The sequence below is a fragment of the Natator depressus genome, chromosome 4, assembly GCF_965152275.1.
Source record: "Natator depressus isolate rNatDep1 chromosome 4, rNatDep2.hap1, whole genome shotgun sequence".
Lineage (NCBI taxonomy): Eukaryota > Metazoa > Chordata > Testudines > Cheloniidae > Natator > Natator depressus.
In genome coordinates this window covers 88,471,102-88,485,834 of record NC_134237.1, presented here as the reverse complement: position 1 = coordinate 88,485,834, position 14,733 = coordinate 88,471,102, and the positions used below count along the sequence as shown (strand labels likewise).

At 37.7% G+C, this 14,733-nt stretch overlaps 1 protein-coding gene across 1 annotated transcript in view; it reads right to left on the bottom strand.

Annotated features, from left to right (window-relative positions):
• Window positions 1-2,701: 2,701 nt before the first annotated feature.
• LOC141986963 (uncharacterized) overlaps window positions 2,702-14,733 on the bottom strand; it is an 81,145-nt gene continuing 69,113 nt past the window's right edge. Inside the window, exons 12-15 of the mRNA XM_074952057.1 lie at window positions 13,988-14,051; window positions 9,423-9,482; window positions 8,085-8,132; window positions 2,702-3,041 (exon numbers count right to left, since the gene is read on the bottom strand). Coding sequence (XP_074808158.1) covers window positions 3,034-3,041; window positions 8,085-8,132; window positions 9,423-9,482; window positions 13,988-14,051 — 180 coding nt within the window. The 3' untranslated portion in view covers window positions 2,702-3,033. The remainder of the gene's footprint in view (window positions 3,042-8,084; window positions 8,133-9,422; window positions 9,483-13,987; window positions 14,052-14,733) is intronic.

Genomic DNA, 14,733 nt, shown 5'->3' with positions numbered 1-14,733 from the left:
AGTTATTTTCTTGCCCCTGGTCCCCCTACAGGCTATTAGTCAATCTTGGAGAGTCAAACCACTGAAGACCCTGCCAGCCAAATCACAAAGTCCAAATGAACCCCTTCCAGAGTATTGAGTCCAATCAATAGACAATCTATTTGCCCTCATTAGGGTCTTCACCCCTGGCTCTGGGCCATTTAAACACAGCCCTTTGTTCAGGCAGCTCCCAACGAAGCCCTGTCCCCTCATTTATGCCACTTTACTTGTGGCCAGTAGGGGAACCCAGGCCCAACCACCACCCCAGGTTCCAACCTAGGGACCCTAAAACATCAGCCACATACTTGATTCAGTTCATTGCTGCTATTTCCCTGGGTCTCTTCCTGCCTTTAGCTTCACCCTTATCTCAGGGTTAAGGTTCTCAGGTCCTCTTCTCCCCTATAAACCCAGATATGCAAAATGCAGCCAGAAAAAAAACCATTAGCTATCACTCAAGCATCTTTGGCCAGAGACAAACACCCTCCCTCATCCCTCTGTTTCCACCCAGCAACTGAACTGTTAACGCCCTGCAGACCCTTTTATCTGAGCCTGCTGGGCTCTGATTGGCTGTCATTTGCCCTGTTAGCCTTTTGACAGCCAGGTCTCTCTAGTTTCCAAGATGGTTGCTCCAGGGAGGCCTCTTTATGCAGGCCTGGAGGACCCACTTTTTGCAACTCTTTCCCTCCCATTTTACTGCTTCCTGGGGTGGGGAGTAGTAGGGCTGTGGGGCCTCCCGTAGGGAGCTGCAAAGGCCAGGTACACCCTGTTACAATCACCTTTTCATAAATAGATTTTCAAAATTTCTAGCACAGAACTCCACAAGGGATCAAGTGACAGAGGGCGAACAGTGATTTAGCAGAGCTTCTCAGGTGTTAAGCTAATAACAAAGGTTCTGATTTTGAGCCCTTTTTGTAACTTTAAGACAAAGAAAAAAATTCTCATTGACAATGTGAACATTTTCTGAGAATGTTGAATAAACTATATCACACTTATTGGGATTAAACATGTTTTAAATGACTTCATTTAGGGATAAAAGTAGGTATTAATGTGTTCAAGGTAGAGCTCCATTATTAACTTAATTTCATCGCTTTTAAGGTTTGTTTTTTAAACGTGATAGATACCTGTCAGCTAGCAACCTTAAGTGCTTTTCTTGAAACTAAATGTTTTGATTTTGCAACATGTTTCTGAGGATATCCCCATGGAAATTCTTATTTAAGTTCTCCATTCTGTTAGGATAACTTAAGTAAAGTGTGGGGAACAAATTCAGCCCTAATTTAAAGTGGGTACCTAACACCAGGGCTAAATTTGTCCCTTATTAATAAGATGCTTTTCCCTTTTAAAACCAGGACAGTTGCTCTTCCTGAAGACCTGCTGTTTCTGAAGGGATGGCATTTACTCCACCTCCGTTGATTTCTTCTGCTTCTGTCTCTTCCCTCCTTTTGAGTTCACTTCTGAGCAAGCATCATGCTTGTCAGGAGCACTGAGGGAAGGTGCACAATGACTCTTGCTACACCCTCCAACAGGGTACAGTGTCTGGCTAGCTCTATTGACTGAGATGAAAGGGAAGCCACCCCATAGTTTCTATTTCTACATTTGACCACTGAGCCAGGTGCAATTGTGGTCCTTTGCTCTCCCGTCACACAAGGTGAGGACAAGCTCCTTACAGCCTTCTCTTGCCCTTCTGCACGCTGTCACAGGGCTAGGCACAGGGATTATTAACTCTAGCAGGGCCATTCCTTTTTGCAGTTGCCATAGACTGGGTCTTTCCTGTGCACAAGAAATGCTATAGAAAGAGCAGAAGAGAGGCCTGCAAAGGCCTTGCAGAGATAAAATTTAATCCCCACAAGGCTGAATATACAGAAAGCTGCATCTTAAGATTTACTGGAAGCCCTGCATACTGTATATAACACTTGATATGTTCAAAGCACTATATAAATATTCAGTAATTTATCCTCAGAACATTTCTGTGAAGTAGATTGTTATGCCCATTTTATAAATAGTGAAAGTGAGGCAAGGAAGTGAAATGATTTGCTTAAGATCCTGCAGTGAATTAATAGCAAGCTCAAACTCAGACTTTAACTCCCAACCCTGTAGTCGGAATCATTCCTTCCTATGACAATAGAAAGAAGAAATATAAAGTGTATACCTATACAATGCAGAACTCCTTGTTTTATTCTAACATTAATATCAGCCTCAGCTCTACCTCTTCTATTGTTCCATCCATTTTCCCATAATGGTAAACTGGCACCACACGGTATTTGATTGTCTGCTCCCCTGACTTTTGTTTACAAGAGGCTTATCAAAGTTTTTATAATGGCATCCATCTAACATGAGTTTTTACAGTGTAGAAGAAAACTAAAATCTCCATTACAATGTGCTGGCTGGTTTGTTTGCACTGTGGCCACAGCAATGATACTCAGATACTGACTATAGCCAGACAAATAAGAATTGTGGCACACCTGGAGTGGTAGAGGAAGAGCTAGGAACTTCAACATACTATTTAAAAGAGAAGTGTAGGACAAAAACAGGTGATTTTTAGGCTCTGATCTTCGAGGGCAGCAACTCCCATTGGAGTCTTTGTTGGCTCTTAGGATCAGGCCTATTGATCAAAAATACTTGCAGTTTTATACAATGGAACAAACTTTATTTAAAAGGCATATAACATGTCTGCATTATCCTGTGTGTATATAGTCATGGACAGTACATATTTTCCCATTAGCACATGCTTGAGTATCATCATTATCTCATTCACTAAAAGAAGAAGTATCTGGCCATAAGGCACCACCATAGACATCTTAAAAAGAAAAGCCAGCTGAAGTTGGCATAGCTTGTCTCTCAAGCTGTTGTCCAATAAGCTTGGCCTTGTAAGTATTCCAAGCTTGATGCGTAGTATAGTTCTCCATAATCATGTTCTCTGAGGGGTAACTTTTCACCAACTCGAGAGCCATCTTTCTCAACTTGACAGGTGCTTTGTCTAGAAAAAGTTTTTTGGGAATAAAAATGCACTCCGCTCCTTCACTGATCTGTGGGAAAGAAAAAACAAACAAAAACCCAGAATAACTGTATTGGTTTCTAGGCAGTACTAAAACTTCATACTGTTCTCTCTTCCTATATCTTCACTGTAAATTATTAATTACAAATAGGTTTATAAATGCATCTTAATTTATTACAGTGTGTTCTGTATTTACGTTACGTATCACATTAAGAATTCTTTCAAAATCAGTTCAGAAAGTTGATAGACAACATGTAAGAGTTGCCCAGCCATTATGTTTTATTTCTGTAGCTCACAGATGGAAAAGATCAAAAACACTATTATCCAAAATAAAATGGTTTCCTCCTTTAAAAAAGGTTAGGTTTATTTTTTATTTTAAGGATAATGAAATCTGAGTTCACATTTATGAATGTTGTGATAGCTTAAACTAGGATTAAATGGAATTATCATACTGTGCTCTGCATAGAGAGTGATGCTGATTCGGTAAGAGAAATTGCTTGGATTTAAAATGATAACAGGGAAGTAAATACATTCTCTTTAGCTTTTAAGGAAACTTGTCAGTTTTCAGGCCAAACCAGATTTGCTAATCCAAGTTCATATAGGGCTTATAATGGACACTGGCTGCAACCTTAAATAGAAAGGATATCCCTCCAAAACAAATGTCATAATTAGCATGTGTGTAACACTGTTTTTTAAAGCTCTCGTAGCAGGGTGGCCTGCCCCTATCAGGGTGAGATTGTTAACGAATCAGATGCAGCCGAGATAAAACTGGACGTGGTTTTGTCCAATATCAGATGCCATTCTGAAGAGCGCATTGCTCTCTCCCAGCCACTGTGACCTCTCATGCATTGTGCATCTGAGGTCACGCCGGTTGGGGCAGGGCAGTGCGCTATAAAAACACCCTGTTCGACATGCTCTTAAAAATGGTCCAAGTCCAAATGTCTACACCACAATTAAACAACCCCTTAGCCTGAGCCAAGTCAGCTGGCATGGGCCAACTGCGACTGTGCAACTGAAGTGTAGACATACCCTTACAGCTCTCTATTCAGTTTTAACTAAGGGCTCATCTACACTGTGCCTCGGTGTGGAATATGGGAGCTTTGGAGTAAATTGCAAAGTGCATTAAAGTGTTGCATTGTAACTGCCCTGCGTGGACAGTGCTAACGTAAATGAAGAGGTTCCTAGTTCTTGGTAACGTACTCTTTGAAATGGGACTATGAACGAGGCACCTCTTTGTTCATGCCAGCAATGTACACAACAGGTAGTTACACCAACACTCTGATGCTCTCTGTAATTTACACACACCACTCCACAGTCCGCACTACACTATAGGATGAGAGAGAACAGATGAATTCAAAAGCAGAGAAGGGGAGCACAAGCAAACAATGAAACAATACTGGTCAGCATGGTAAGCCAGTCACATAACTTCTATCTTGACACTTTTTTTTTTTATATTCTTAATGGAAAATGTCACTTTCTGTACTTTTCATTTTATCTAATGTTAATCTCATAACACCACTGCCCTCACAAGCAAACATTCCTTATTTAATTTATTATCCATTTATTACTATTAAAAGCACTTGTTAACATTTTTATCTCTACCATCTCTCTCTAAACCTATCTTGTATATCTATTTATATATGTTCATGAAATTAAGAAATCTGATATTATTTTATAATGGACCAGAATCTCTATTTTCCCACAAAATGAATGCTTCTGAGTAGCCTTTCAGTATGACTATAACCAGAACCTACTGGTTGGATTTTCAGAGGTGTTCCTAGTAAAGTCATTGGGAGTTGTATGTGCTCAACATCTTTGAAAATCTGGCCATATAGTCTATGTATGATTTAATGGCAGCATCCATAAAACCTTGAGAAAGAGTCCCATATTTACTAGATTCATGAAAAGTTGAGCTCTTCAAAACATTGTCTTTGCTTCATTATTAATTAGCAAACAAATACCCCAAGTACTCATTTTCTAAACAACATACTGATAAATACAACAATCACAAGTAAACTTCCGACTGTGGCATAATAAAAGAAATTTGCTCATAACATAAAAACTCTACCAGTTCCAGACACTAAGAATCTTAATACAATTGTGTGTGTTTATAGAAATGTACTGGAGAAACCAACAAAAAAAAATTACTGGGACAAAAATGATGGTTTTAGAAGACAGCAAGCAAGTCTCCTTGATCTGCTGGGACAAGTCAAGCCCTGATTCTACAGCATGAATCATTAGTTGTCTCTGCATTGATGCATATGTACAACAGTACAAGGCTCTGAAGAGAGAGCAGAAATGTCAACGCTTGCCAAGTAGGATGAACTGAGCAGTTAAAATCATCCCTACCTCTCCTACTCCTAGTCCCTACTTCAGTACTCAATCTATTTTCTTTATAGTAGTTCTTTCCCAACTCATAACAGCTTGAAGAAATGACATTTCTTTGTGTTTACAGCTCTGTATGAGTTTATTGAGCAGCTCTTAGGCCAATGAGGAGAGAAGTATCTGTGGTTCTTTCTTCAGTACACTGCTCATTACCACCAAACAAATTTGTCTGCTAACGATGAGCAGTGCACTGAAGAAAGAACCTGACCAGGCTTGACATACTTACTACACCTAACAAACTGTTGTCATGATATATACCCAACGGGTGGCATGATATAATTCATTGGAAAACTAATAACTCACTGATCATTAATATTTTTGCATGTAGGTATGGGGTATGCACAAAGAGTTATGGATATGTGCTAGAATTATATTCTTAAAATGTGTTTGGCAAGCACTGCTTAAGCCCAGTCTGCCCTAGACAAAGGAATGAGTATTTTCTGACCTGCCTGATTGTCAGGCAGAGACAATGAAGGCACATTTACTTAGAAGGTAAACAAAGCCATCAATCTAGCGAGTGGAGGAGATAGCCTCTGGTGTATAAAGACAGGGAGTCTGAACTGCTACATGAGGAATTATGAATATTCAATGATACTATGCTTTAAAGTCTGTGACCTAACACAGGGAGAAACAGGTTTCCCCCAGACAGGAGGAAAGGCAGCTATTTACCTGTCCCCATTGAAATTGAGCAAAGTGTGACCAAAAACAATGGAAACTCCATTTACATACAAATCAGCAGGGGGATGGGAAATCCACAGGAAGGAAAGGACAGCATGAGATAATCCTAAGTCTGGGGACAAAACAGTGAGTTTGTGACGATATAAGGAAAGAGAAGGAGCCATCTTGACATCCATCACTAGACAGACACAAGGGGCTGGAGCTCTTGCAAGCCTAGAAAGATGGGCCCTTCAACCAAGGGGGTTGAAGTCTCTGGGACTGGAAGACAGATGGGGAAACTACCTTGAACAAAGATTGCTGAAGTTAAGTCTTAGTAACTAGAAATCACTTTCCACATTTATTTGCTTGTAACCAATTCTGACTTTATCCCTTATACTTGAACTCACTTAAAATCCACTTTCTTTCCATTAGTAAACTTGTTCTACTTTTAATCTAAACTAACCCAGTGTTTGTGTTTGAATTGAAGTGATTATTAACTCCAGTTAAAGCAGCACATTGCTGTTTTTGTCTCTTTAAAAGAGCAATGGACCTTACTACTTCTCTAAACATTCCAGGAAGGGACTGGACATTTCAGGGCAGTTATGGGGAAATCTGGGACTGGAGGTGTATTGGGGTCACTAGGCTAGTAGTAACCAAGGCTGGTGGACTCCAGAGTGTGGCTGTTGTGTAACAAACAGGCTGCTAGAGTCAGAGCTGCTGAACTAGGGCTGCTTAACACACAGACACTCAGTGCATGCTTATCTGTCCAGACAGGAAGCAAGCACAGCAGAGCATTTTAAGGCACTCAGGGTTACAGGACAAGTGGTGAAACAACCTTTCACTGGTCTGGGTTGCACCCCAAAATGTGACACCTGGTCAATGATGATCAAACTACAGGAAATTGCACACAGATGTTAGGAGGCTTTGATAGTATTTTAGCTGTAATGCAATCTTTGTGAACTCAAGAGATGCAAAGTGCAGCTTGTTTTTGAAAACCACTGAATAGCTGAGACAATTGCTTTTTGGAATAACACCCACTTGTTGAGCTAGTATAATAGGCCCCATCTAAACAGCTATAACAACTGTGTTGTGACTACCATGTTTAAATGTGGTTTAAACTCTATTATAATCTAAGCAGGTCAGACTAGTTTCACCAGACAGTGTAGATGTGGCTAAAGTTATGGTTTAACCATTTAACAATCATGCTTTATCCCAGGTAGAGACCTAGGATAGAGTGTATTCTTTTTGAAGTGCTTTGGTCTCATCCAGATGTGTTTGCCAAAATATACTGAAATCCAGTTGGGCCAAGATCAAGTTTACATCCTTCTTGAGTATGGCTTGTGTAGAGAGGGCTTTTTTCTCTTTCTTTTCCCCGTGTCTTTTATTAAGTGGGATATAATGGTGTACAAATTGCAAACTATATTCAGGAATATGTTGGAGAACAAGAGCTGTCACAGGTAACCACAAGGCATAGCTTTGTCTATTTCAGTGACCACTGGTGCAGGTAATGGAGGGGATGAGGACTATTGTCATCAATTTCCTCTTTCCCAACCATTGGACCAGTCACGGCTTTCTTCTTCACATCTGCATGATCAAAAAGAGGGAGAGAGACCAGTGGTGATGCCTACAGAGCACATAAACAATTCAAGATGACTTCCTCAAGATTTTCTTCTTCTTTTAGTTTTCAGGCTCATTTTTCTTATTAAAAGAAACAGGAACATTCAGACTAAGAACAAGTCCTACTGGGGGAATGGCAATTACCACACAGGCTTTACTGTGACAGGCTCACAATTACTGGAAATGCCTATTTTTTACATATATTTTGGAACTGAATATGGTCTCAGCCCAAACTGCAGCAATTTAAGTTCAGACTTACATTTGTCTAAATACAAATTTTTTAATTTCAGTGCAGAATGGCAGCTGCCTCCGTTTAAATACGTCCAGTTGGTTAAAAATCTCAAAAAAAACCCCAAAATAAAACAAAAAACCAAAAACCCCAACATTTTACTACCCTCCCTTCCAATCTTCTTACCAAGCTGAATTGAAGGCGACAAAACTTGTCCATTGTTTCTCTCAAACCCTACAATGATAAAGAACTTTTTAAAAAGTTAACATGATTTAATATAGGGCCAAACTATATGAATTTTTTCTAAGTGGAAACCATTGCAATTTAATACAGCGCAAGAAAAGTATAAGCCAAATGATGTAAAAGTATAAGCCATTCTCTCTGATGGAATGTCTGCTCCCGTGTAGTGCAATATTTCAATTTTTAAAAGTTGTTTTCTTCTCCTTGGTAATCCATGAGAGCTGGATAAGTGACCCCCCTCCCCCTTGCTTTCAGAGGAAGGATACAGTCACAGCAATATTTCAGTGTAGGAAATATAGACTGTAATTCAGGAAAGCACTTATGCATGCACTTTACTTTTAAAAAGTGCTTTAAGACCATTGACTTCAATGGGAATTCTCATTTACTTAAAGTTAAGCATATGCTTAAGTGCTCTGCTGAATCTGGGCCTATGTATGTTATCGGCATATATCACAAAAAAACCATATAGATGTAAGTGATGTATGGATTGATTTGAAAGTGACCATTACAATAATTTTTAAATATCCTGCTTGTTTGTTTTTTTGGTGGGGTGGGATAGGACAAACTGCTAAACACCAACTTAAAGTAATTTTCACATGGTTTTAGATGTTATGTGGAGGAGAAACTTGTACCCAGGGACTAGCCAATATGGTCTCTGCCCTCCCTGTAGCTCAAGCACTACACAAAGGTTGTTGTCGGTGTTAGTGTCTTAAAAGTATGCAAGGAGGAGCTACGTAGTGTTCAAAACATGACCACTTATTTCTGCCACTGTTGCCTCATTGCTGCACTCTGTGATATGAAAAGTTCTCAGGACAACCATAGCTTAATCGAAGCTTTTGCTTATGCCATTCACGGCAGATGTTGTTTCTCCTTAGAGATCTGTCTTACCACCTATTCTCTATCATTGTAGTTTTCACAGTAGTATGGATAGATACTAAGAGTGAAGAATATGTCACACTTAATTACCTCTTTGCCTGGAATGTGTATAGAGCTGAACTTTTAAAAATATATTTTAAAACATTTATTTATTTAAGTTAAGAGTTCTGAAAATATTTTGCTAAAGCACCCCGTGACTTTTGGTATGGATTGCCCAAATTCTAAATCTATTATTATTGGTATAAAAGCTAAGAGTAAAGGAGGGAATGTCCTGGAATCAGGACTCCTGGGTTCCGTTCCCAGTTCTGTCAATGACTCACTGTGTCACACTGGGAAGGTTACAGCTATTTTTTAAATACACAAACCCACATACACAACTTCACAACAGATTTAATCACAGAAACTCACAAAAATGCCACCTTGTTCCAGAGCCCTTATCTTCAGGAACTGAGGAGCTGATGAAGCCACCTGCAGAGAGAAGACCACCATGAAACACTTATGACCATTAACTGGAAAGAGGTAAAGCCAGAGGTAAAATAGGAGCATGCTTGACAAAACATCTGAGATCTCTTTACACCATTAAAGATATTGTATATTGTCAGTATTATTTAGATGCTGCAATCCAAATGCATTGCTATGTTAGTTACACCAGAATATTAAATCTAGGGTTACTGATATGTATGCCTGTGTTTTAAATATGTCATGTTTTGAAACAGAGTGGGCCAGATCCCCTGCAAGTGTAAATGGACATAGCTCTGTTAGCTGCATTAGAGCTGTGCTGATTCACACCAGCCAAGGAGGGTCCTGTCTGTAGAGTGAATATGGTACAAACTATTTCCTTTATAGTACAAGGTAATCACCAGAGAAACTGATTTCTGTCCGAGAATCTAACAACCACTACAGATAATTTCACAGTCACACCAGTATATAAACTTAGTCTTTACAAATCCACACATCAATGTTACTTTTACAAGGAGAAACCATCAATAGTATGTATTAAATCATTTGGAAAATGACAGCTAGTATTCTTTCAGTTCAAAAGATGTATTCTTAAAACTAAACCATTAGGCATGTGACTTTCAAAGCAGTAGGAGTAGCAATGTCAAGTTCTGAAGTATTCTATTAAGTTACAGCAAATTATTCTTCTGGCACAGATTTATACAATGTTTTTTTAAAATATATCAATTACAAAACTAGCAAAATTTAATTATAGGATATTCTAGTAATTAGGGTAAGGAAAGGAATCTAGACAGAGGAAACATTGTTTTGAAGTAGTTTTGTAAGTCTTGAGCCCCATTTCTGCAAAGACTTTAAGCACACGGGTAGCCCTATTGAAATCAATGAGGCTGCTCACTTATACAAAATTAAGCACATGCCTAAATATTTGGAACTGTGCTCTAACTGTGTCAAGAAACAACTGTACTGTGATCAGGTCACTCAGGAAGGCTGTGCTTGTAATGCAGATGGGGCTTACACTAGAAATCGTGTTAGAAGTTTAGTATCGGGTAATAAAAAAGGGGGAGAAAATGATAAAAGCAAAAATGGGATAGCAATTTGCCAATAGTAGTTATTTAAATATGAGGTGAAGGAAAGTTAATAAGCAAAGATTTAGATTTGACTAAATTGGTGCAACAAATCCTAAGGAGGAAAATATCATTACAATATAATAGAGATTGAGAAGGAAAATTGTGTACATTTGTTTTAATCATCATAAGTAATAGGAAGGAAATGTCTTGGGAATGAAAGATTACCAAGAAACATATTGATTGTTCTTGTGGGAGAAGATTACAGTGCAGTAACTGACCAGACCTACAGCTATATGACTAACATTGGCATCACTTTTTAAACCTAGTCTGGGAACAAGATAATAAACTGGACTAACTGAATGATCAGTATTAATGTTTGCCGGGGTGCAGTATTAAAAGAAGAAAAAATGAAACCATTAAAATACTTTATGAATGTAGGGACTGGTACAGATATTAAGGAATAGGTTGTGTTATAGAATATATCCTGTAGGATATTAAGAATTTAGGTCCAATTCAGTAAACCTCTTAAGCATTTGCTTGAAATTAAGTGCTTGAAATTAAGCACATTAACCCTATCACTACTGAACAATGCACTTAAGTATGTGGCTAAAATTAAGCAGGCGCTTATGGGAATTGCTGAATCAGGGCCCCTGGGATTAACAAATAATTTGTCTTGTAAATAAAATTATTTTGACATTGTGATGTGTACTAATTTTTCCCCTCCCTTATTCTGTTGGTGATACCCTATGAGGTAAGATCACAGGAAAAGCAATATGCTATGTTCTTTCCATCATTCCCAAAAGTTTGTCCCATACAGGAGATAATTCAGAAAAATGTCACAGCAACGGCCAACTATAGGCTTGCACAATTATGTCATTGTTGGAAACAGACCTTTCTCCTTTCTCCAAGAATGCTATGTCTGAGAATGAGAAGGTTCAAAGTAGTGAACAATTGTAATACCAGGTTGGAGTGAGCATGGTAAAATCCCTGGTTGCTCCAATCCAAACCTAGCTATATCCTAAGCCCATTGATTTGAAATCAATGGAATGACTCCCATTGACTTCAATGAGCTTTGGAACTGACTGTGGGCTCAATCTTGTGAGGTGCTGAGCACTCTAGCCCCAATCCAGCAAAGAACTTAAGCATCAAAGGGGCCAATACATGCTTAAGATTAAGCATATGCTTAAGTGCTTTGCTGAATTGGAACAGAGTGCTCAGCCCCTGAAGAACTTACTTAGCCATAAATTAATCAAAATCTTTTTCAGGTATGTATACATCACATATAGGGTTTGGTAGTAAACTATGCTTATTGCAGGTACAGCGTTCACAGGGTGGGATTTAAAGGATGCCTTGTAATGATTCACTGTACTGGCTTGTGCACCATTGCCTATGAATGGTTGTTAAAAGATCTGTTAAAAATTCTGGCTCAAAGTATGACAAACATTAGTCATAAATTGAAATACAGATGCTTACAGGATGATGGTAATAAAGTTAAATATTTGAATTTAACTTGCAATGTGCATAATGTATCAAGATATTATGCTTATATGTGATTAATCCAGTGATTAAGGTATGACTTGCGTGAGAATATCCACATGAATAAAGTTAGGTATAGTCTTAAATCTTTGCAGGATTGGGCCCCATAGGGTTTGACTGGCACTTACTAAGGTCCTGTATTATAGGTGCCTAGTTTCAATATTGATAACAAAATTATCTTCTCAGTATAGAACCAAATTAGATCCCAATCCCACAAAGACTTTTGAACATGTTTAACCTTACATACTTTGTGAGTAGCCCCATTGAAGCCACTGACAGTGCGTAAAATTAAGTACATGCAAAAGTCTTTGCAGGATCAGGGTCTTCAATAGGATTACTACTTTTTGATAATACTTTAGTTATTCTATCAAATTTAATGATCATTTCTTGATAAATTTGCACATGCCAAGTTAAATAAAGATGTTGATCTTTCTTATCATCATATAGGCATCTTTAGTTCTACTTTTATTTCTTTTAAAGGTTTTCTTAACCAAAATGTAAATTTCTTCTAAATTTTTAACAGAGAATTGAAGTAAATTTATAAGAAAGTTTTGTATGGTTCATTTATTTTAATTTGATGTTGAAAACTTATTCTCACTTTCTCATTTAATGTTAAAAAAACAGATTCAAGAGAAAAATGCAATATTTTAATGCCTTTTGTTTCCTGCCACCTCTCTTCGTCTCAGCATCTTTTTCACCTAATCCTAAAAAAAATAAATAAATAAATAAATCTCACAATCATAAATCTACAAGAAACCCTAAAGATATCAGAAAGATGAAGAATATGAAATGTAAAATCACCTCTAAAGTTCCTAGGTACCTAAAGTGTAGCATAGTAACACATACAGTTTGGCCAGGAGGCTCAACATAAAATCTAATAGTTAAAAATATATATTTAAGAAGCACCAAGTCAGAGCTGTAAGTGGTTTTTCGCTTGCTTGTTGTTGGTTTTTTGTTTTGGTTTGGATTTTTGTAGAATATGCTGTTAAGTGATCATCAGCAAAACCACAACGAGAAGCTCCATTTGTTTTAATGGTGTCATTCTTGCTGCATTGCTACAGTACAGTCAGTATATTGAAACTAGTTTATAGGATTCAGGTATTCTTGCTATTCTGTTAAAGAGGTCAACAGCTTTTAGCATGTGTAGATAAATGGTCAGCGCAAAGGCTTCAACTACTTTACCAACATATAATCCCAAAGAAGACTACGGTTTGACTGGTAAAAGAAATATTTTAAGAGGCAATCAGATACACTGTTCTCCTCACTAGGGAAAGAACCAGATTATAACAGAATAGAGACAACTCATGACTTTTAAATTCCCTTGTTTTCATAGATTCTGTGGGTGAATAATTTGTGAATTAGAGATTTTTCAGAATAATTGTTTTAAACTGCACAGAGTAGAAAACTAGCTATCGCTATTTTTGTGCAGAGAAATATTTTAAAATACAGAAAGGTACATCTACAAAAGGTAGGTGACAGCTCCAGTTGCAGAAGAGAAAATTATAATATGCAGGGATAGAATTAGGATTTTTACTTTCACTATTTCCACAGTTCCACACTTTTGACTTAGATTTGCTAAATTAGTACTTAAATTAGTAATTTATAAAATTCTACTTATTTTTTATCAGTTTGTCTGCAACTATGTGGTAGCTATAAGGAAAAGAAGTTCCAATTCGGAACTTCTCAATATGCTTTTCAGCACTGTATGTTGCTTTCTGAGTAGAGTGACCAGACAGCAAGTGTGAAAAATTAGGACGGCGGTGGGGGGTAATAAGTGCCTATATAAGACAAAGCCCCAAATATTGGGACTGTCTCTATAAAATCGGGACATCTGGTCATCCTATTTCTGACACACTTGTCACTTCAGACCATGCTTACCTTCTATTAGATTTGCATGCAATGCCTCATTACCTTTCTGTTCCAGATCACCAAAGGCTCTTCTATCCCTGAGCGAATAACATAGTACCGCAGCTGTCTATTAAATCAATCAAGGAAGAAGTTAAAGGAACCTGTATTTTAAGCAACTTGTTCATTTGTTTTAGGAAAGTATCCGTCTTCTTAATTAACTTTGCCACTATATTTAATTAACTAGGGTTTAATGACAGTTGGTAAGTGATACATTAATTAACTTAGGAAATGATTCATTTTCTCTGCCTTTTTATAATATTCTTGTAATAAAATCAAGTGTGGCATGAGTAATCCAGTTAAAGGCACACTGTCATTTCATGCTATGTATTATTACAATCTGAACACCATGATAAAAACAGTATATTAAATCAGAAATGAGTGAATTATGCTATATAATCACAAGTAAGGTATAGGAAAAGAAGAATATTTTCTTTTTACAAATTCTGAACTTGCTCAGTTCTGCACAGCAGATGTCTTACTGTTAAAGTATTTTTGCATACTCAGTGTTCTCAAAATGCATGCTTACCACCTTACAATATGTTTAAGATATTATGTGATTATGATTATTTGTTAGTAATTATTCACAACCTGCCTTTCATTTATGTGCACACCGTTGGTGCTATCCAAATAAACAAACAAAAAACAAGCACACTATTAATGGGACCAGACCAGCCCTGCTCCCATTATCTTCAGTTCTACCAGCTTAGGCACAAAGGCCCAGATTCATAAAAGTACTTAGGTGCCTAACT